General features: G+C 34.1%; 3 protein-coding genes across 3 annotated transcripts; 1 reads left to right on the forward strand and 2 right to left on the reverse strand.

The window, feature by feature from the left end:
- The first annotated feature begins 294 nt into the window (after positions 1-294).
- LOC142642370 (chlorophyll a-b binding protein CP24 10A, chloroplastic) lies at positions 295-1,855 on the forward strand. The gene is made up of 2 exons (XM_075816722.1): positions 295-763; positions 1,039-1,855. Exons 1-2 carry the CDS (start codon positions 375-377, stop codon positions 1,586-1,588), a joined length of 939 nt encoding a protein of 312 aa, XP_075672837.1. The 5' UTR covers positions 295-374; the 3' UTR covers positions 1,589-1,855.
- Positions 1,856-5,201: 3,346 nt separating this feature from the next.
- On the reverse strand, positions 5,202-12,450 carry LOC142642516 (uncharacterized). The gene is made up of 4 exons (XM_075816886.1): positions 12,097-12,450; positions 11,949-12,009; positions 11,461-11,605; positions 5,202-5,767 (listed from the first exon to the last, which is right to left on the reverse strand). The coding sequence occupies exons 1-4, from the start codon at positions 12,296-12,298 to the stop codon at positions 5,516-5,518; spliced, it is 660 nt and encodes a 219-aa protein (XP_075673001.1). The 5' UTR covers positions 12,299-12,450; the 3' UTR covers positions 5,202-5,515.
- A 3,884-nt stretch (positions 12,451-16,334) lies between these two features.
- Positions 16,335-18,245, reverse strand: LOC142643751 (mitotic spindle checkpoint protein MAD2). Its single transcript, XM_075818466.1, has 7 exons — positions 18,040-18,245; positions 17,890-17,905; positions 17,663-17,793; positions 17,181-17,301; positions 16,917-17,020; positions 16,707-16,828; positions 16,335-16,621 (listed from the first exon to the last, which is right to left on the reverse strand). Exons 1-7 carry the CDS (start codon positions 18,110-18,112, stop codon positions 16,565-16,567), a joined length of 624 nt encoding a protein of 207 aa, XP_075674581.1. The 5' UTR covers positions 18,113-18,245; the 3' UTR covers positions 16,335-16,564.
- Positions 18,246-22,070: the final 3,825 nt, after the last annotated feature.

Here is a 22,070-nt window from a genome sequence, read left to right on the forward strand (position 1 = left end):
CAGGTGGACATGTATTCTATTGAATTTAGGTGTTGTGTTGAAGTTACAAAGTATATATTTTTTTATGAATACCTTTTTTTTGTTTGTTTTTTTTTTTTTCTCAAATAACAAATAGGCAAAATGAATTCGAGCTGAATCTCACGTGGGCCATCAGTAATTATCCATCTTCTCAATTGGACAGTGGTTGGTATTAATATATTATTATGACATTAAGAAAAAAATTGGAAATTTATAAAAATGCAGAAAAGACTAAACTAGAGGCAAAAGCATGGTCCACGTGGTTGGAGGCAAAATTGGAATGCGGATGGAGGTCTTGTTCCCATTGGTCCGAAATCTATCCACGACAGGTATACCAGATTTCCTCTCCAGATTTCATGATCCTACATGGCTCCTTCAAAACCTTCCTTTTAGATTCTCTCCCACAGACTCAAGAATCACATTTGATAAAACCAGCCTCCCAGTTTATCCATTTTCTGCTAGAGAACCTTTTAAGCACATATCTATCTATCTACTTTCTCTCATCACCAACCAACCTTAGAGAGATGGCTACTACCTCTGGTGCAGTTCTAAATGGGTTGGGATCTTCTTCTTTCTTGCGTGGAGGGAACAGAAGCCAGACATTGTTGTCTGCAGCTGGTGTTGGAGCCAGGGCTACTGGACCTAAAAGGTTCATTGTGGTGGCTGCTGCTCAACCAAAGAAGTCTTGGATCCCTGCTGTTAAAGGTGGTGGCAACTTTCTTGACCCCGAGTGGCTTGATGGCTCGTAAGTTATCAATTCTCAGCTGATAAATCTTGTGAAATATTTATATAGATGTTAAATTACATTGGCAAAACTATTACACACAAGTCTTCTATAATCACACCATTTGTCACGATTTGTTGAACTGTCCATCGACTATGAGCAGTGGATAATTACTTTCACATGGACTTAAATTTTTTCTCCCTCACTCACAGTCGACCATGTCATACTTCTGGCCATTGTGACACAGCTAGACTTTCTCTATTACACATGGTCTCACTCAACATATTGAATTGCAGGCTCCCAGGTGACTATGGTTTTGACCCACTAGGACTAGGCAAGGACCCAGCATTCCTGAAATGGTACAGAGAAGCAGAGCTCATCCACGGCAGGTGGGCAATGGCTGCAGTGGTTGGGATCTTTGTAGGCCAGGCATGGAGTGGTATCCCATGGTTTGAGGCTGGAGCTGACCCTGGTGCAATTGCTCCCTTCTCTTTTGGCTCTCTTCTAGGCACTCAGCTCATCCTCATGGGCTGGGTTGAGAGCAAGAGATGGGTGGACTTCTTCAACCCAGACTCACAGTCTGTGGAATGGGCTACACCATGGTCGAGGACGGCTGAGAACTTTGCCAACGCAACCGGGGAGCAGGGTTACCCTGGTGGCAAATTCTTTGATCCCTTGGGTTTTGCTGGCACTCTCAAGGATGGTGTTTACATTCCAGATTTTGAGAAGTTAGAGAGACTGAAGTTAGCTGAGATCAAGCATGCTAGGCTTGCCATGGTTGCAATGCTAATTTTCTACTTTGAGGCTGGACAAGGGAAGACTCCTCTTGGTGCCCTAGGCTTGTAAATCCAAAAACCGAAAAAAGGGTTTCAAACTTGGAATGTAGATAATTGAATTAGAGACAGTAGATTCAAGACCCTTGGTTTATTGTTCTCTGAGTTCCTCCATCAAGCTTCGAATTCTGAATACTTTCTCTTCTTGGATTAATTATGTGTGTTTGTAAGATAAATGAATGTTGCTAGTTTATTATTACTCTAAGCCCCTATCTTCTTTGTAATTTTGTTAGGGAAGGGACTCTCTCTAAATGGAACGAAAATTGGATTTTACCAAAAATTGGTCTTGAATCTATTGAATTTCAGAGTCTGTTTTATAAATGCTAGTGTAGCCGTGGATGCATGTGACTATGGGAGCCACAATGTGACATTTGTAGTCCCTAACTCCTTAAGGCCACTCAAATATAATATTTATTGTCACACTCCCTTCAAACTATGGACAATAAAAAAAACATAACGCTATTTTTTTTATCTATTAAAAGTCGGAAATATATTATTAATATGACAATATTACAACACAAGTTCATAAAACACAGCCGGCATAAACTGATCTGACAAATCCTCCATCCAAATACCAACATCCAGAGAGTACTCAAAATAAGATACCAGTTGAGAAGCCACATTATGTGAAGTGCAATTGAAACACACACACACACACGAAATGAAAATAACTTCTTAGAGGATTTGAAGTTAAATGGATTGAATATTAAAGACCCCCATTCTAATTGTTGAGGTTGTGAGGCAGCCACAACTTTTGGGGATCACTACTTGAGAGGGAACAAATTTAGGAACAAGTAGTTGTGTGGATAGGGAAGGATCCTGGGAATCTACTCCCAGCATCTGCATGGTGACATTAGAGAATGACATTCGTTCTGAAGAATCTGGAGTGATCCCCAACTTATCAGGAAGAAAGAATTTGAGAGGGTAGCTGCAGAGATACACTCCACATGTAAGCCATCCTGAGAATTAACGGATCATGCCATATCAGGATGGCAATTAGAATTGTCTCCATATTCCATGGGTTCCAAGAAACAGACTCATTCATGTTCCAGATCAATACCAGAATACCACTTTTTCAGTTTTTTGGGGCTATGAATTATCAGTTAGCCAGTCACTATAGAACCTTCATCAAGCACAATAGATTAAGTGCCCACCATGACCAATTATGTCTCACACAAGTACTATTGACTAGATTTTGAAAAGAACAGGATAACACAGAAAAGAGGATAAAGATAAATGGAAAAAGAACTAGGACAAGTAGCATATAGTTAGCATAGAACAACACTAAGAATGTTTTTTAATGTAATATTTGCATGAGGAAATAACATAGAGGAGGGAAAAGAAATACCAAAAAGGTAAATTTTACGGAAAGAAATAATTTTAAAAAAAAACTAAGAGAGTTGGTGAAGAAATGATATAATTGAACATACTGCAATAAGACCAGCCTGCTAATTTTTTTTTCCGAGAAAGAGAACGAATTAATTGAGCACACAAGAATAAAGATTACCATTAACTGAGTACAGAAACCAAAAATTAAGAGAGATCACAGACTATGATATGAATATCACACAGCAGACTGACACACAGGAAAACAAGAAACAAATTAGAAAGTCGACAAAACTGTGGGAAACAGAAACAAGGAACAATGGTATAGAAACTAACCCAAAGATCAAATACTAGAAGCCTGAGAAAACAAAACAAATAAAGGAAGATTGAAAATGATAGGAAAATCTTTACCGGCAAAAGGACCTAAAAGGAAAAGACCTTGGAGAAGAGGGAGAAAGACCCTGAACAAGGGTATGGGGTAATAACACTCTCCTTTAGATTAATATAAACACAACAAATAAATTCATGTCCGACTTTCATAACAGAATTTTCAAATAGAGATTGATACCTACCTATGAATGAAATGACGTTCCCCTTAAGGTTTGCATTTTAAAAAATATAAAAATAAACAAAAATTTATGAAAGTAATGTTGTGAGAAGGTATAGACATATATATTGTATTTATACAAATATCAAGAAAAGGATGTCATCTAATCCATAGTTTGGGGGGAGTGAAGAGTGTTATTTCATAAAAAGTCAAGGGATGTTAGTATAATTTACCCTAATTTTTAAATACAACTTTTCTAATAAGATCATTATCTGAAAACTGTCAAACCAAAAATGAGCAAGGTGGTGAAGGATTACAGGGGAAAAAACAGGGATAGGGAGAGACGGAACCACACCAACTCTCCAACCAGATTCTAAGTTTCCCTACTGTAAGAGATCATATGGTGGAAGTAGGAAGCAGTCAGTACTTAGTGGCACCCTTCAAATAATTGTTTCCGTTTCAATTCTGAAAGGTCACTGACTAGTGTGCTTTTTGTATACTCTTGCAGACTCTATACCAAGGAAGTTAATACCGTACCGAAGGCTGTACCGGTTTAGTCACCGGTACGATATATTTCGGATATCGGTCAATACCGGTATACCGTTTCGGGTTTACCGCTATTTATACACACACACACACACACACACACACACACACACACACACACACACACACATACCAAAATCTCTAGAACTATGTTTATAAGCATATAATATTTCACTTATATTATAGTAAATATAAAAGTTTATCATAAAACATTACCTTAATTCAAAACAAATTATTCATAGTTTTAGACTTTAGTATCAATTAAAAGAAAAAAAAAACACAATATAAAAAATAGAAAGCTTAGTTGTTCATTGCATACTAAGAAAACAAATAATACTAATAAATTAATGTAAATAAGTTACTATTATGCCCTTACGAAAATTCAAAAATTACAAAACTAAAATAAATAAAAAAAGTATTTTTTTTGTACCGGCCGGTATTGCCCGAAATTGGCCGATACGAGGTCGGTATGGCCGGTATTTTTTCCAGTACAAAATAAAAGTGTACCAGTACCGGTGCACTGGCCAGTACGGTATGTACCGGCCGGTACTGGTACAGTATCGACCACCCTGCTCCATACTATCTAAATATTCTTTTACAGTTAATTAAGATAAGAAGAGATGCAACATCTTTTTTTGATAAGTGAGATGCAACATGTGATAGAAATATTTTAGAGAAAAACAAATTTTGATTCAACAATAGAAGCCCTAAAAATTAGCAAGAATAGAAAGTAAAAAGAGTTTAGAAAGATACCACCCTGCTCCATACTATCTAAATATTCTTTTACAGTTAATTAAGATAAGAAGAGATGCAACATCTTTTTTTGATAAGTGAGATGCAACATGTGATAGAAATATTTTAGAGAAAAACAAGTTTTGATTCAACAATAGAAACCCTAAAAATTAGCAAGAATAGAAAGTAAAAAGAGTTTAGAAAGATCTCACAAAGGTATAGAATCAAGAATCACGTGAAAAGCGTTATCCTTAAAGATTGATTCGTGCCACCCAATTCAAAGGAGAGAACCAATGGGTATGAGAAGCCCAATTCCATAGTAGCCCCTACCATCTTAAAATATTCCTTAAGGTAACCAATGGATTATAAACACTAGAGAAGGCCCACTTCTAACCAATGTGGGACAAACAATAATAGGCAAAGTGTTTGGAACACAGACCCGCACCACCAACATGTTCATGTTAAAGATATCTAACACAAACCCAAAAAATCTTTAAAATACAGTTCTCATTGTATTCAGACATGCAAGAAAATGATGACATATTTTAAGAAATAACAACCTTTTTCATCGTCTTTGCTAGGTAAGAGCCCAATCTTACCCCCTTGATCAATTTAACCAAAATTGGGGGCATTAAAAATGATACAAACCTAAGGATTATTAAGAAGTTGTAGGTTTGTAAACTATGATGGACTTGCCAGCGAAACTAATATTCTCGTAAGTGACATCAAGTTGCACTAAAACACTAAATGTTTTGTTTAAGGGAACAAGTGGTGAAAAAAGGACGCAAATTATTCACTGCCTGCAGCCATCAAAAACTCGCCCTCGCATACAACCTCACCTCCAACATATGTCTTCCCTTCCATCTTTGCAATTCCAAAGCGTTTCTGCAACTTGATAAGTGACATTCTCATAACTAGGGTGTCACCGGCAACCACTGGTTTCCGGAATCGCACTTTGTCAATACCAGCAAAGAAGAAATTTTCACGGGAACCTCCAACTTCTGGTTGCAACATAACCAAGCCACCAACCTGTGCCATTGCCTAAATCCAAGAAACATTGCCATTAGTCGCTAATTATCTGATTTACTGACGCTAAAACCAAATAATGGAGACAGCTTTTACTAAATATTGATTCTAACATGAAACGATGCATAAGATATGTACTTCTAGTCTAGAATAGATGATGGCAACTGTTTGTCTAGTAAGAGACTAAGAGGATGAAGAAATCATCTTCTTGTGCCTTTTCATGACAAAATATCGATAAAATAAGGGGATAACATCAGATCCCCGCCCATTGAATCTCCCTATTTCTTAACATTTTATTTAGATGTAAGACATGTAGCATTTTAAAACCGAATAAATATCACGCGTCTCACATCCGGCCAAAAATGGGAGAGAATTGGAGGATTCAATGGAAGGGGATCCTTGAAAATAACAAAGTATGTATATATAAGACTTTATAGATAAATATAGTTAATGAAACAAGAAAGAAATAAAGAGGAGACACAAACATGACATGATTTATGACTAAAAGTACCTCACACCTTGAATTTCCAGTGATGTTGTAGCAAAAGTATCTTTTGAACAGTTTCAACACTAGTCATAAAGTTAAACATACATAAGTCCTCATCTACAGAAGTATGGATTACTCACAGCTCCAAAATAAGAATCATTATATCTCCAATCAGACTCAATTGATCTCTAATATTCAACTCTGGTGTAACATCATAATTCATCTTGATTACTCGCAAAATGAGACCAAGCGTGCATGTTAAAAAATGACTCTAAACAAATAATAACCATCATCAGAGACTAGGTAATTAAAAGTTCTAATATTAGGAATAAAAATGAATTTCATGAAAACAGAAATGAATCTTTTGTTTGATCTTGTTGCTCTATAGGCAGCTTAACATAAAAAAAAATTAAAAATTAAAAAAAAAAAGAAAAAAAGAAAAAAGAGCTTTATCGAAAGAAACCTAATGAAATAAAATAACCTGATAAGTTACTGAGGTCAAAATACAACCAAATTCACCCCTTCATGTGCTGAAGGTTCTCCCTCCCTTAATCTGTGGTTTTAGGGAATGGACTGCCCTCTAATCTGTGGACTGGCTATTTTAGAGTGAATTCTTGCAGAATCCACAATTTTGATCAAGACAAACCATCAATGGTGGATTAATCTTTTCTACAATAAAACTAGACACTGTAGACACTAGGGTATGAACCAAAAGACACATAACTCATGTCATTAACCCATCAGCCACTGACCAAGACTTCTATGCTCATAATATGCTGCAAACTTTACTTATTTGTTCCTGATCACATAAACCATACCTTATACTGTTTACACCTAAGAAATTGGACATGCTATGAACCATAGAATTCTTTAAAAGTTTAGACTTTGGCTCCTAGACTCCCAGTATCCCAGTCAATTTTACTAATTTGTATCACAGGAGAAAATGGAACCACATGTAAATTCTTGTAATTATCAATAAACTTTTGGTTCTTTTATTTTTAATTTTTAAACTTCACAAATTCGGAACCTTTATCACAAAAATCAATTATCTTTCAAGATTCATATGCTTTTCACATCATTTTATGGTTAAGCCATCAATGGGCTCACTATGAGCATTTCTACAGTGTGCAAGGGCAAGAAATTTCTCCCATTTTAAGTCAATATTTTGCAAAATTACAAAGTACAAATCAAATTCTGAAAACAACCAGGAAGAGAGCATTCTACATACACTCGAATACAACTGTTCAACCTAGTTGTAAATTCAAAATGGCTCTTTAAAAACTGAGGCAATGCATTAAGAACTACAAATCCACAATAATACTACAAATAAATGTCATGCATTCTAGGTAAGATACATTTGAGGGGAGGCCCAGAGGAAACTAAAAGGCCTATAAATCCATGGTCGAACAAAAAGTGAGACTGAAAAATCTATCCAGTTTTAATCCTTATATAACAGTGCAGCTATGGAGACCTAAATGCTCTTATTCTCCTCACATTTGCATATGCCTGTATATCAGTGATGCAGAGCACCCAAGAAGTGATCCAAGCCACAGAGGTGGACCAATTAACCACGATCAGCCACTAGCCACCACTAGTTGTTCTTTATTTTATTGTAGTCTTTGTCAGTGTCCTTGCCTGGTCATCTTTTTTTTGTTATTTTGACAAACTAGTATTGTTATACTCCTGTTCTTTTGAAAATTCATGTGAATAGCAAGTGACTTTTAATGAGCTTAGATAGCTAAGATTAGAAAGGCGTATGAATAATAAAGGCTAGTCTAAGAATCTTTGCAAGAAGCTTTAGCAAAGTTATTATCCAAAACCAGACCTGCTGTCTTATTGAATTCGCTTGAACCTAGACTTAGGTTTGAACTTCAGTTCCTGGGGTGCATTCTTGCTAATTTCAATTGCTTTATTTCTGGATCTTCTTCTTCATGCCTACTTTTAACATGTATATAAGCTAGAAAGGTGGTGCCCTTATCTCAAGTCTGTACCAGAGCAGATTTAAGCTTTTTTTCTGCTGCATAAGTTAGGTACCTCTGTAAAAGAGGCATGACAATCAATAAAAAAGAAAATGAAAGAAGAAAGAAACTATGATAGCCCAAAATCTGTCAGCACCGGACTTCAATGTTTAAAATAAAATTACAACTAAGTCCCTACAGCTCTTGTTCCGGAAATTAAATAATTAGATTTTCCCAATTAACAATAAAGTCCATTCAAAATTTTCCATTAATCAGTTTCACAATTTTTATTGACATGGCTTTGAAGAAGGATTCTTTTGATAGACAATATAGACATTGGTAATGAATTTAACCTAAATTACTTTAATTGTTTCACCCCAATTTTTTATGAAACAACATGATACTTTCAAACTCCTTAACAATTAATTTGGCTTACTAAAGCTCGGTTACAATATCCCTACTAAACATTGGGTCCCATTTTTATTTTTCAATGACATTAATGTCTTTCTCTGTGAACATTGTCAGGTCAAGGAACTTGAGCAGTGGTCCAAAATGTTGGCAGAGTAAGCTTCTAGAGCCCTTTAGAAAAGGCCAAGTCCAGAAAGTAAAAACTCAGCCAAAAGGAGTTCATAGACTCCATGAAATGGACGATGTTGAGGACCAAATTCAGATACATGGAATCTTATTCCTTTATGTTTGATGTGGACTATATGGAGGGAACAAAATTGACGTACTTTTGAAGATGTGGAGTGCACGTCATCTCTATTGCAAGCATCCTTCATTAGTTCTGTTTATGAGTGGTCTTTTGCATATGGCCTTACTGATAGTAACTCTATTCACCCCTTCATAGAATCAATTCATGTGTAGATATTTCTCTAATTGTAATTTTTTAGGCTACTTCGTGCTTATCATCACTAAGTAGTCTCATTTCAATAATATTATTTTTACCCATCAAAAATAGATTCCATGAAAGGCATGTTGCTCTTTTGACACAATTACCCATTGAAGTACTATTGGTAAACTAAATCTGTCATAGACACCTCGACTTACTCTAGTACTTGTGAGAACCTGTGCTAGTCCAAGTAAAATCATTAACACCACTCTCTATATAAGTAATCTCGGAAATGGTAAAGTAAAGTAGATCAACCAGCATACTGAAGAAAGACAATAAACTAGCTTGCTAAGCTCATCAATAAATTAATACCAAGAGGCATCTTCTTAGATCACACAACTTATGAATACATTCAATAATTATTCAAAGTTTACTTCAGTTTAGATTCAAGATTTATTTCCTTTGGGAAACAAGCATTGCTTTCTTAGGCACTGCATTTCCAGCTCTAAGAGAAAACTTCAATGAGGCAGGTCTTTAATGCTTTATTACTATCCCAGTTTTCTTAAAACCATTAATTTTCTGTGGCATTTCACAAGCACCCATAATTTTGCCAACATTCACTAAGTAGCACTTTGCTACTCTCCACCCCCTGAAAGCAACATGAAATCCACTTGAATATAACAAAACTGTGTGTAAACTTCTAATCTATCCCCTTCTGTGGAGGGGGAGGGGGCAGCTTAACTAGAAAAGTTTATCTAACTATATAACTTCAAATCCCAAAGGATCCTTGTTGAAATTTTAATAATGAAAGCATTATCAACATCAAGCTCATGAACTAACCAAAATAGGTTTGACTCCAAACCGCAAAAAAAGTGTGTGTGCAATGTGTGTGTGTGTATCTTAATTAATTAAATATTTGATGTAATATTAGCAGAAAACATTAGCATTCACAGAATCATCAACTTTTCTGCAATGGGAAGAGCTGAACCAAAGATGTACTCATCACCAACCTTAATCACTTGATGGAATAATCAACACTCAAAAGGAACCAAAAAATTGCATTTTACTTGAAGACAATTTATGTACTCTGGATGGTATGTGGAAACAAACGAACGAACTTATCAGTCTTAATAAGTGATCTATTCTCATATTCTAGATATTTTTTAATGCTCAAAACTCATATAATATAAAGAAATGTATACTTAAATTGTTCATAAAAAATAAATAAAAAAAGAAGAAAAAGAAAAAGAAATATAAGCTTTAATTCCTTGTGAAATGGTATCAACAGACCACATAGTATTTATAATAATGACCAAGAGAAATTTCGTTCTAAGGTCATTTGCTAGGTCTAGCTCGAACAGTAAAGTACAAAGAGTACAAAGGCAGAATATCCAATAAGTAGATATGGCGGAAAAGTTGCTGCATTGAAAATAATTGCTGCAGACCCCCACCATAGAAGTGATAGAACAATATAGCTCTAGTACCTGGTTAAGCAATTAAGAATACTTTCTATTGGGACAAAATAAACAATCCATAAATTTATCTAAAAGAACTTTATTTTTAAGGATTTTGAACTTCAACTGCCAACTTAAATGGCTCCCATGGGTTCAACCTTCTCTTTAAAATTCTTTGAAGAACAACAATCATCTTTTTAACACATGATGCACTTAAAAGTATGAAACTTTCAACATCATTTAATATGTCTCAATTTCAACAATCATGTACAAACAAGTGCAACGTTTTAACAATATTCTAGTTGGAAAACCAGTAAATTGCTATCAACTAATTCAAGAACAAATCACTGCTTGGCTCAATTACCAAACTTCAAATCTAATCTGAATTATTGAATTGTAATTCAGACACTAACAATTAATTTAAGCACATGGTGTGAAATTGCCTGACGTTTTCCCATAAGGCATCAAGCAGTAACTCCAAAGGGTTCTGTTGGACCACATTCCACCATTGACTGAATCGATTTGGGCATTACACTTGCTCATAACACTGTCAATGCAAATTCCTCCAGAAGTTCACATGCAAAAATGACCGTAACACCAACTAGCTATAGCAAATGGTCCAACGACAACTCCTGACTAAAAAGTTGTCCTGAAGACTAAGGGTCTTGATAACCATAAGTCCATAGCTTTGAAAGCTTAACATAGGATGGTCAAACACGAAGTTCAATCAAGGGTCATTAGGAACAAATAAAAATCTCCTCAACCGTTTTACAACTTCATCATGAACATAAAACACATTGTAACACTTAAACTGTCAATTTAAATGCACAATCTTACCATTGCACAATAGCATGATTGTTAAAACGTATTAATATTTAGTAATTCATAAACAAACCCTCTAACATAAACAACGGAATTTAGAAAAAAAAAGGGAAAGGAACAAAAAGGAGGAACGAAAGTGTGAAACAAGCAAATACCTCAACCATGAGAACACCAGGCATTATCGGTCTTTCAGGAAAATGACCAGGAAAGAAGTTGTCGTTAATTGTGACATTCTTGATAGCAACAGCTGAAACTCCAGGATTGTGTTCAATTACTCTATCCACTAGAAGAAATGGGAACCTAACAAAACCCAAAAACAAAAAGAAAGTAAAAACGTTGAAAATCACTTACAAAAACTTAAAACAACTACTAGCCTTCTTTTGTCTCCTCCTAAAAGAAGCTACCTGTGTTTCATTGTTTGGCAATTCAAAAACAACAAAAAAGAACACCTCAATATATGTATTGCAATTTGCAACATGGGGTTTCCTCAATCAGTTTTTTGAAGTGCACAGAACAGAGAATTTTAGAAAAATGATACAGAAAAGCAAATTGCAAAATGGGTTTTTCTCAAACAATGATTTAAAGTGCACAGAAAAGAAAACTTTTTAAAAATGTTGCAGAAAAAAAAAAAAGTGGAACTGACCGGTGAGGCAGAATTTCACGAATCTGGTTGATATCCATCACTGTAGGAAATGCAGCATATCCTGTAAAAAAAAAAAAAAATTGAAATCAACCCAATTAAGAGAAAGAGAAAGAGAAAAAGAGAGATTTTTTTTAAGCAAAGTACGTACTTAATTCAATAGGGGTGTCTTGCTTGGTATCATTTGCAGCGTCCAGAGAAGAACGGGTGGTGAAAAGGGTTGGATACGATCTGAAAGCAGTACTACGAAGATTGACTTGTGATCGTGATGGAGACCAAGCAAAGGTGGGTCTATAAGGAGGAGGAGGAGAAGGAGACGAGAGAAGTGAATTGGAGATAGCTGAGGCTGCCATTGCTTTTGACGTTTTGTTGAGAAAATGCTAGCGACTGTGTGCGTGAGAATGTGTTACTGTTTGTTATTATTATTATTTGCATTCTTCTTCTTCATATATAAGTTAAGAAAAAAGTCTTGGAGAAGGCGGGAGTTACGAGGTAAAGTGGTTTCACGCTGGTCGATTGTAGTTGGGAGAGTTTTGACAGCTGAGCACCAAACCAAAAGGGACGGAGATTCCAATGTTTGTGTTCATGGTGGATGTCCTACATCTCATGGTACCACAAGTTCCTCACACATGGTTATGGACCTTATGGTTAGAAATTGAATCAATTTTCTAAATGGTCTTTGACAACATGGGTACTAATTTGTCTCATACAACTCAATTGCATGCTAAAGGGACGAGGTGTTTGACTACTAGACTCTCACTAAAAGATCTTTATCTTAATCTATTAGTAAATATGACTCACCCAATCAAATTGACCTATATAAATAAGATTAACTTGAGTCTTGTAAAACAGAAGTTACATGATTAGGATATAAAATGAGTGTAAATACGCTTGAAATTATACTTTACCACCTAAAACTATTCCTTACGTTATATTTTGCACCCAAAATTTTTCGAATGCACTTTTTGAATCCTAATTTGTGACCCTTGTCACACTTTGTACAATAATGTTAGGTTTGCTGTTAACTTAGATGGAAAAATATAATACCATGTGAAAAAACTTAATCGCCCTTCTTCTCAATGCTTTAAAAACAAAAAATAAATTATATTTTACCACCATAAAATATACTCTTTATTATACTTTGCACCCTAAACTTTGAATTTTCATCCAAGTTAACAACAAATTTAAGTACTTAAAGGTAGAGTACAAAATATAACAAGAGTAATAGTTTATGGTGCAAAACATGTATTCAAAAAGTTTAGGGTGCAAAGTATAACATAAGATATAGTTTAAGGTGGTAAAGTGTAATTTCCTTAAGAGTAAAATCTCTTTGGCATGGTTCTTAGGGTGTAGATTTTATGTGCCTTGCTCTAGAATCAACCACCAGCATGAGTGACAAGCCAACATCTCTTTAGGTCATGAGAGCATGGTTTACAATGCATACTAACTACATAAGTACTCATTTTTTGAGTATGCGGGATTTTTTATATTTACATATTATTTAAAGTCAAATGTTAACAAGCACTGTGCAGTGGTTGTTAAGGTTGACATAATGTGGGTTCCACTTAATAAAAAAATTGGATAAATGAAAGAAAAAGATACAAAGTTGACCCCACAGCCTATGTTAATATTTCTCTTTCTCTATAAAAGTTGGCCCCACAACCTATAAGGCTGTTAAAAAATGACATAAAATTGTTGTTAACGGGCACCTTACGGTGCCCATTAACGCAACCCTTATTTAAATAATAACAATAATAGAATTTTATCAAATTTAATTTGTTAAAGACATTATTGCAACTTCACTTAATACTATAATATACGTGTGGAAATCGGATTTACAAAAATTGAACTCTCTAGTTGTTAGGGAAATTAATTGTTAATGATTATTCGGCACGCTTATATGACAATTCTTAAACATATTTAGGGTTTTAATTAGGTTAGATTTCTATTGGATCTATATTTTAGAGGTATTCTTGGAAATGGAGGAAGAATGCAAAACCAACTTATACTCTCTTTTTTTTTCTTTAAAAAAGTAAGTATAATCATCTAGGGATTTTTAAAAACAATTCGGGATTTTTTTTATTTTTATTTTTTAGTAATGGAGCACCTTATGTCCTTTTTGTAAATTTTGGGGACGTGGCACGTGGGGATCCTTAATTCTAATTTGTAGCACACATAATAAGCTTTCCAAGGACGCAAAAAGCGCCCAATTCTGGAGGTTTACGGACAGTCAAACAAAGCCAGAATTAGAATCATAGACTTGCACTTACCAGTGCAATTCCATTGGTCCACTGTTTGTAATTGGCATCTTTGTTGTTTCTCCTCTATGCAAATACCAATCTATATTTCCTGATAAGAACTTTTTTATTGGAGGGCACTTAAAATGTATTTCCAAAGTTCTATTGATTATTTATCTCATAGTTCTTCTCTCTAAGTTTCTCAGTTTTGAGTAGATATTTTATCTATTTCTCTCTTGTAAGTAGTAATTACTTGTTGTATACAGGTCCTTTAGTTAGCATATAAGAAACCCTATTTCACTTTCTTTTCTCTTCAGTTTTTTAGCCTTGCTGTCACCACTCTCCCTCCTCTGTTCAGCTCTAAACTTTCTGCTCGTCTCCACAAAAAATTTCAGCTTCTAAATTTTAGTTTTAAGGAAAGGCAATTAAGGTTGTTCATAGTTCTTCTTGTTTGAGTGTGTGATCAACTTGAAGAAATCCTATAGTCTAATCTTGGGGTGTTGTTCGGCCAAGAAAGTCATTCACATCGAGTTCTACTTCAGGTAGCATGATTTAACCTTTAAGGACAATGTATTTTGCGTGATTCTATAGTTTGTGAGATCTTTCTAGCTCTATCTATTTATTTTTGTCATTGCTAATTTTTTAGAGTTTGTATTGTTGAATCAAAACTTGTTTATTTAGCCATATTTTCCAACAAGGTTGGGACTAAGCAGAAATGTTGAACTACTAATTGTAGGATTGGCCATGAAAGTGTCTTATTAATGAGTCCAATCACATACCAGCAGTGCATACGGCATACCATCTCCATATGCTTATTATGGTAGCACATGCAAAAAACCCATCGCACAAATTCTGATCTCTACGTATGGTGGCCTGAACATCTTGTGTCTGCAAATATGTATTTCCAATGACAACAAAGTAATTTCAATTTCATTACTAAAATCATGTTTTACTTTTACCACCAAAAACAGTAATGTAGCACTTGAAATTCCCTGCAGCTTACATTGGAATCGGATACAGACAGCTAGGCATGTTCCTAGTTGTAAAAATAGAAGGAAAATAGAACAAAATGGGGCAGCTGAATGCAACGGTGGAGCTAGGAATTTATCTTTGGAGGGGCCGAGTAAAAAAGTGAGCTAATCATCTTTTTTTCTTTGTATATATTATATCGGACCGTGAGTTGTGTCATTCCACCTTAAAATTAATTGGTGATAAGAAAGACACATTCAAATTTTTTATGGTTTTCGACATCATACCACGCGGGCCTGTTTTTAAAGTGGTTGTAGGGAGTCAAATTGTGTTCTCCTAACATATTTTATCCATACTATTTACACTAATCCTTTTTTCATACTATTTATACTAATCTAAACTAGTATTATAAACAAAACTTACAATACAAGCCGAGTACTTTATAACTCATAGTTTTTAACTTGCTCGTAAACCCATATTTTCAAATTAATTTGCAACCTATTAAGTATAATAATTCTCTAAAAAAACTATAATAATTAAGATAAAAAATTACTAAAGACTACTTAAAATTAAATAAGCAATCATTGAATGCATAAAAATTAGATATACAAGAACTTAAAAATAAAATAAAATTGGGGGGACCATGGCCCCTCCAAATCCTAACATGGCTCCGCCAATGACTGAATAGATTGAAAAGACACTCTCTCCCCCCCCCCCCGCGCCTTTCTTCTTTTCCCTTTTTTTTTTTACTCAGAAACTATGTATAAGAGTTGTGCACAATCTTGTTGTACATTGACTGAACCCGTCAACAATTTTCTACACAAGTAGATGGAAAACTACCTCGGGAAAAAACTTAGTAATGTTCTTTGAAGTTCCATTCTAGGAAAAGTTAATAGTTTCATGAAAACCCGTCAATGGTGTGATATCTTCAACAAGTTTCTACACAAGTAGATGGAAACAAATCTATGGATGAAGTCATAAAACTTAAGTAGTGTTCTTTAAAGTTCCATTCTTGGAAAAGATAAATAGTTTTTGTTCCATTGGTCAACTATGTGATTGAATTCAAATTGAAGGAATTGTACTTGTTTTGCCTGCTCAAAACTAATGTTCTGTACGTCCAATTTTTTCATGAACCATTCTTGTTCTACAGTTATACTTATTCTAATACCAAACACAGCTCAAATTCCCTTAACACAAATATTATAATGGAATTCAAAGCAGATTTACTGACATGGGGGATTACAATTAAACAAACAGAGCATGCACCTCATATTTCTTTTCTCCATGTTTTCATCAGTCACACCACAAATGGACATTTCTCACAAAATGTGAATAAAAGATTCACAATAACCACTCAAGCGAAGAAGGAACCACAAAGAGGTAACACAGAAACAAATGACGAGTAGCCTCTCTCTACTGCTCATCCCACTCGTCATTCTTGTAAGATACAAGAGTATCAACCTTGTGAATCTGCATAACCCAAGCAAACGGATTAACTATAGCCAACCAGAGTTTGTCATTTCCAACCACATCAAAATTACCATCGCAGACTCACCTTGGTATCAAAGGAGTGCAATTTGACCATTTGTGGATTAGCAATAAGTTTGGGGTCACTCTCAATCCAAGTGAATGGGACTGCTACATCTTTATCAGTGTAGGCCAACACATCAAAAACACCTAAAATAAAGTATACGAAAAAAAGGGGTTGATTAGAATAAACACCAACCACAATTGAAATAACTGGGGAATGACATATGGTTCTTACAGGCTTCATCAAGGCATGGCAAGTAGGTAATGCTTGAAGCAATCTGTCGCATGATTGCTTGTATCTCTCTCATGATTTCCTTGTCACTCTTTTCCCTTGAGACACTGAAACCAGAACAGATAAAAACAATAAGTTCTTACCCACAATTAGAGCCAAAAAAAAACAATAAGTTCTTACCCACAATTAGAGCAATCAGTAACTTCTTAAAAAGCATACTACTATATACAAGCAATAACTTAAAAAATAAAGTTTTAGTTAAATTACCCCTTCTCAACAACCTCACTATCAGTCTCAATGCTAAAGTTCCACCTCTCTAGGACCTCATTGGTGGCTTTACTCATTATTACGAGAACAATCCTTTGTAACTTCCCAGCTTCCAGCCATTCTTTACAAGAAAAACCAAATATTTCAGTCGTCAACATTGTACCAACGCATCCAACATAGACTCTCAGTATGGTTGCTCAGAAATTGGAAGAGAAAGAAAACAAAATTAATTATTAAATAAATCCAAGTTTTTCTTGTTTTTTATACTCAGAAAATGAAAAACACATAAAACCAACAAACAAATTTGTGTCCCATGACTTCTATTGATATTTTTTATACTAACCCCCAAAAGAGCCATGAAACAGTTCTTTGCCCACTAAAGTTTCATGATTCTTTGTTCTTTTTAATCTTTTTCCTAAAACATTTTCTTAGTATCCAAACAGAACAGAAAAATACTTAATACTCTTTAAGGCATAACTTACCAGAAAGTCGAGCAGTTACGTTGGCAATGAAGGATTTAACACTCTCATCCTGAGTAAGCAACATTGGAAGCCCATATTTCTTCACTTTCACAAAACTTTCTTCCGGATAAAGTCCGCGATTGTAGAGTATACTAAACATTTTTCAATCAACATTGGTTTTCAAAACCCAACAATTACATTCCAATAAAACAAAAATCACAAAGAAAAAAAAAGTAACAAATGAATACCTGTTTGCAGCATACCCTGAAAGAGGAATTGCAAAGAAATACAATGATTAGATCAGCCAAGATTTTCTACAAAACCCAACAAAGAAAATCGAACACTGAATTTGAAAAGTGAGTTTTTATCTAAGAGGTCTATAAGACACAATAACATACCAAAAAACTCGCTGACAATTGCCGCTGAACCACGAAGGGTGATAATATCTTTAGTCACTGTTCTTGAAGCCATAATCTCTCAAGATTAAGCCAAGAAAATGAAGATTCAACCAAAGAAAGATGAAACAAACGCACAGAATATGGGATTTTTGAAATGGATGGGAAAGAAAATGGGAAAAAAAAGTTGAATTTATAGGACAATAGGGAAAAGGTTTTTGTTTGAAAAGAAAAAAAAGGCAAAAAGGGTGAGAATTGCTATTTAATTCTTGAATTAAAGAGATGGGTTTTGTTCAATTACTGAAAAGGCGAAATGGGTTTGGGATATTTATTAGCAGTTTATAGTTCTGAAAAGATATTAAAATTAAAATTAAAAAAAAAAAAATTTAGGGTTTCACAATGGATTAGGGGAAAGTTGAAGAAATGGGGAAAAGTTGTAACGGCTAGTGTTTCGTTTGGATGGGAATTTGGGAGTGGAGGCCAACTTTTAGTTTAAATTCAATACCGATTGGGTGTCCAATCCTTGTATGCCATGTCAGCTTATTGCTACTACAAAGAAATACAACTGGCCCAAAACATACATTTTGGGGGCAAATTATAAATTTTTCTATATATATATATATATATATATATATATATATATATATATAATTAAGCAATTTTTTGAAAAACTTGGGGATGGTCCACCTAGCCGTGGCAGACAGGAAAATTTTCTTGTGGGAACCAAGTCAAAATATAGCAAAAATTTTTAATTCTAACTCAACAAAGTTGGGTCTTACCTGTTTCATTGTACTAACTACTAATTAATTATACTTTTTTTATCAGAATAATTAATTATACTTGATTTTGAACTAACTTTTTTTAATAATCTTTTTTTTTTTTAATGTCCATAGTTAAAGAATCACTTAATAAGTTTTGATAATCTTGAGTTTTGGATTGGTACGACACAATTTTGAGATGCACTAAACACATGATACTATTATATGAGTAATATTTATTTGTTTAGGTTCACATTTTAGAGCCATTCCGAGGATACAACGTCTAATTTTTCAGCAATTTGAAATAGTGGTTTGAATACTCTCTATTTTTTTTTAAAGAGAAATAAGACAGGTAATACGTTTATTAAGGTAAATGTGAATTGGCTATGTTAGCCTGAACAATGGAAAAGAAAAATTGTGAAATATCTTCCATCCACACTACCTAGTCATTGACATTAATAGAATGTCTGAATAAACTATGTGCAAGCTTATTACCATCTCTTTTTGTGTGAGAGTATAGTAATTTTCTAAAAGAACTAGAAAACCCAAGTGCATCAAGAATGAGTGGCTTTACTGATGCCATAGAGCTTCCTCCATTCTTCAGTGTCTGTATAATAGATAGGCAGTCACCTTCTAATACTGCTTCTTGTATTCCCACTTCCTGTCCAAACTCCACTGCACGGCATGTTGCTAACGCTTCAATCTCAGTCGCATCGTAAGCTTGGGGTAAGCCCACATAGTGGTTTGAATACTCGCCTCCAAATTTTGAACATTTTTTCAATCAAAATATACATCAATTATGGATGGTTTCTTCATAAATTACTCATATATTAAAATCTCAAAATATATTGAATTTTATAAACTAGTTATACAAAGAAAGATAAAATCAAATAATTAAACAATTATTTATATTTATCTCAAAAACATTCTACTATTATAATATACAAATATATAATATGCAAGATAATAATTCAACAATACAATTCTTTGCTACCATATATAAATACATAACAATATATTTTTGTTTTATTAGAGCATCTCCAGTAGATTCATCAAATTTTTGTACTGTTCGGAGAATGAACAGTGACTTTTATCTATTAGCTACCCACTTTTTCAAATACACTTTTCAACAGATTCTCTATCTCATTTAAATATTATTTCTTCATTCATTCTTTATTCTTTTTTTTTATCATCATTTATTCTTCCTATATTCATTTCTAACAATTACATTTTTTCAATAAAAAGTGTTATATTCACAATATTTTTTGCAATATTTTCACAAGAATCACATCAAAATCTTATGTGAAAAGTTATTACTAGTTCTGATTTAAACCCACCACTGAAATTATTTTTTTACTCACCAATATTAACTAATAACAATCTATTACTTAAAATTTATTGTGAAAATATTGTGGTAGTATTTCTTAATTAAGATTTTTTTTATTTTTTATATTATTTTTCCTTTCATTCAATTCATTCTCATCCACCCACGTTTTCATTTCTTTTTTCTTGTTTTTCTCCTCCACACACCTGTCCATCGATCTCTACCCACCCCACCCCTTCTTTTTTCTTTTTCTCCCTCACGTTCAAGATCATTCTAGAGCTCATTCTCCCTTTTTTTTTTCTCCAGCTCTCTCTCTCTCTCTCTCTCTCTCTCTCTCTCTCTCTCTTTTTGAGAAGCAACGGAAAGAATGAGAGAAAAATATAAGCAACGGAGATGAGAGAAAAAAAGAAAAGAAGCAACGGAGATTAGAGAAAAAAAGAAGCAACAGAGATGAGATTGGCTGGGTCAGATCGGCTTGCTCTTTTTTTTTTTCTTTTTTTTTTTTTCATATTTGCTTGTTCTAATTCAATTTTATTTTAAGAATTGGATTTTGTTTTGTGTTTGGATTATGTGAGAAACGGAGAGAATGATTCAGATCGGCTTCTATTTTTTTTTCTTGATCTTTTATTGTTGTTCTAATTTTTTTTTTCTGTTCTTGATCTGCTGTTGTTGTTGTATTGATTTTAGATTTGTTGTTTAAATTATATCAGTTTTATGAGAGCAAGAATTTTTTTGTGAGAGAATGAGAGAAAAAAAAAAGAAGCAATGGAGAGAATGAGAGAAAAAAAGAAATGTGGAGGAGAGAGAAAGAATTGATATAATAAAGGATTGGATAATTTTTTAATCCCAGTAATGGGATTGCTAATGTACAGTAGTTCATCAGTTTGATGAGCAACTGTTCATGAGCAAAAAAAAAAAAAAAATCAGGTATAGAAAAGCCATTGGAGACCATTTTTATGGTCTCATTCTCTATTATAGATAATATTTTGCCTTTACCTGTACTGCTGGAGATGCTCTTAACAATACTATTATTCTATTTATAATATAAAACCAACAAAACTACTATTTATTATAAAAAAGATAAAAATAAATAAATATATTCTACTTCATAAGAAATGCTATACAACTATTCAACTACTATTGCATTTTTAGCCCAAATCTATTCGGTCATCTGAAGTCTGAACTGCTTTACAGTTTACACTACCGTAATGGCAAGGGGAGGGAGAGAGAGAGAGAGAGAGAGAGAGAGAGAGAGAGAGTACCATTGGTTGGACTAGAGTAGAGTGGAGTTGAGTGGAAGATTGGCAGACTGACATGACAATGCAAAGAATGGGGTAGTATATATATTAATGGAAAAAGTGGCACAAAAAAAACCACAACTCGCCCATGTGGCGAGTTGTGATGGGCAAGCTGTGGCTTTTTCTATGCCACTTTTTGTGGCACTAGAAGAACTTTATATTAATGGTTTGTTTGGATTGAAAAGAGAGTAGAGTAAAATTGACTGGAAATTAGCCTATTATTTGGCCAACTTTACCCTACTCCCCCTCCCTCCTCCTTCAATCCAAACCAGCCATAATTTTGAAAATTTTAAAGAAGATTTGAGGGTTTGTTGGTATTTGGAGGGCCACGGGCTAAGTAATGGCTAGATGGGTTTTTTTTTTTTTTTTTTTTTGAGTCGTGATTTTTGACTTTTCTACACATCAGTGGGTCCCGTGCACTGTTCACAGATCCCACAAACCTCACTTTTCACCAACTTTTTCATTAAAAATGGGTCCCACAGCATTATTCACGTATTTAAAAATTATTTTGCTACAGTGTTTTCAGTTTTCAACTGTATCCAAACGGACTCTTAATGTACTTTTTATTGGATTAATTCTAAATTTTGAGAGAACAAATTCAAAATTTGAACGATAGTGAGATTCTATTTATTTATTTTTATTATCAAATATAGT

This window comes from Castanea sativa, chromosome 7, assembly GCF_040712315.1.
Source record: "Castanea sativa cultivar Marrone di Chiusa Pesio chromosome 7, ASM4071231v1".
NCBI classification, from domain to species: Eukaryota; Viridiplantae; Streptophyta; class Magnoliopsida; order Fagales; family Fagaceae; genus Castanea; species Castanea sativa.

Bases quoted from the DNA above. Each gene is read 5' to 3' on its own strand.
- LOC142642516 (XM_075816886.1), bottom strand. From the start codon at position 12,298: ATGGCAGCCTCAGCTATCTCCAATTCACTTCTCTCGTCTCCTTCTCCT. The intron at 12,010-12,096 runs GTACGTACTTTG...TTTTTTTTACAG, and splicing joins AGACACCCCTATTGAATTAA to GATATGCTGCATTTCCTACA. The intron at 5,768-11,460 runs GTATTTGCTTGT...TCTTGGATTTAG, and splicing joins CTGGTGTTCTCATGGTTGAG to GCAATGGCACAGGTTGGTGG.
- LOC142643751 (XM_075818466.1), bottom strand. From the start codon at position 18,112: ATGGCTTCAAGAACAGTGACTAAAGATATTATCACCCTTCGTGGTTCA. The intron at 17,021-17,180 runs GTAATTTAACTA...TTCTGGTTTCAG, and splicing joins AGTGAGGTTGTTGAGAAGGG to TGTCTCAAGGGAAAAGAGTG. The intron at 16,622-16,706 runs GTGAGTCTGCGA...TGGGTTATGCAG, and splicing joins TGCACTCCTTTGATACCAAG to ATTCACAAGGTTGATACTCT.
- LOC142642370 (XM_075816722.1), top strand. From the start codon at position 375: ATGATCCTACATGGCTCCTTCAAAACCTTCCTTTTAGATTCTCTCCCA. The intron at 764-1,038 runs GTAAGTTATCAA...ATTGAATTGCAG, and splicing joins CCCGAGTGGCTTGATGGCTC to GCTCCCAGGTGACTATGGTT.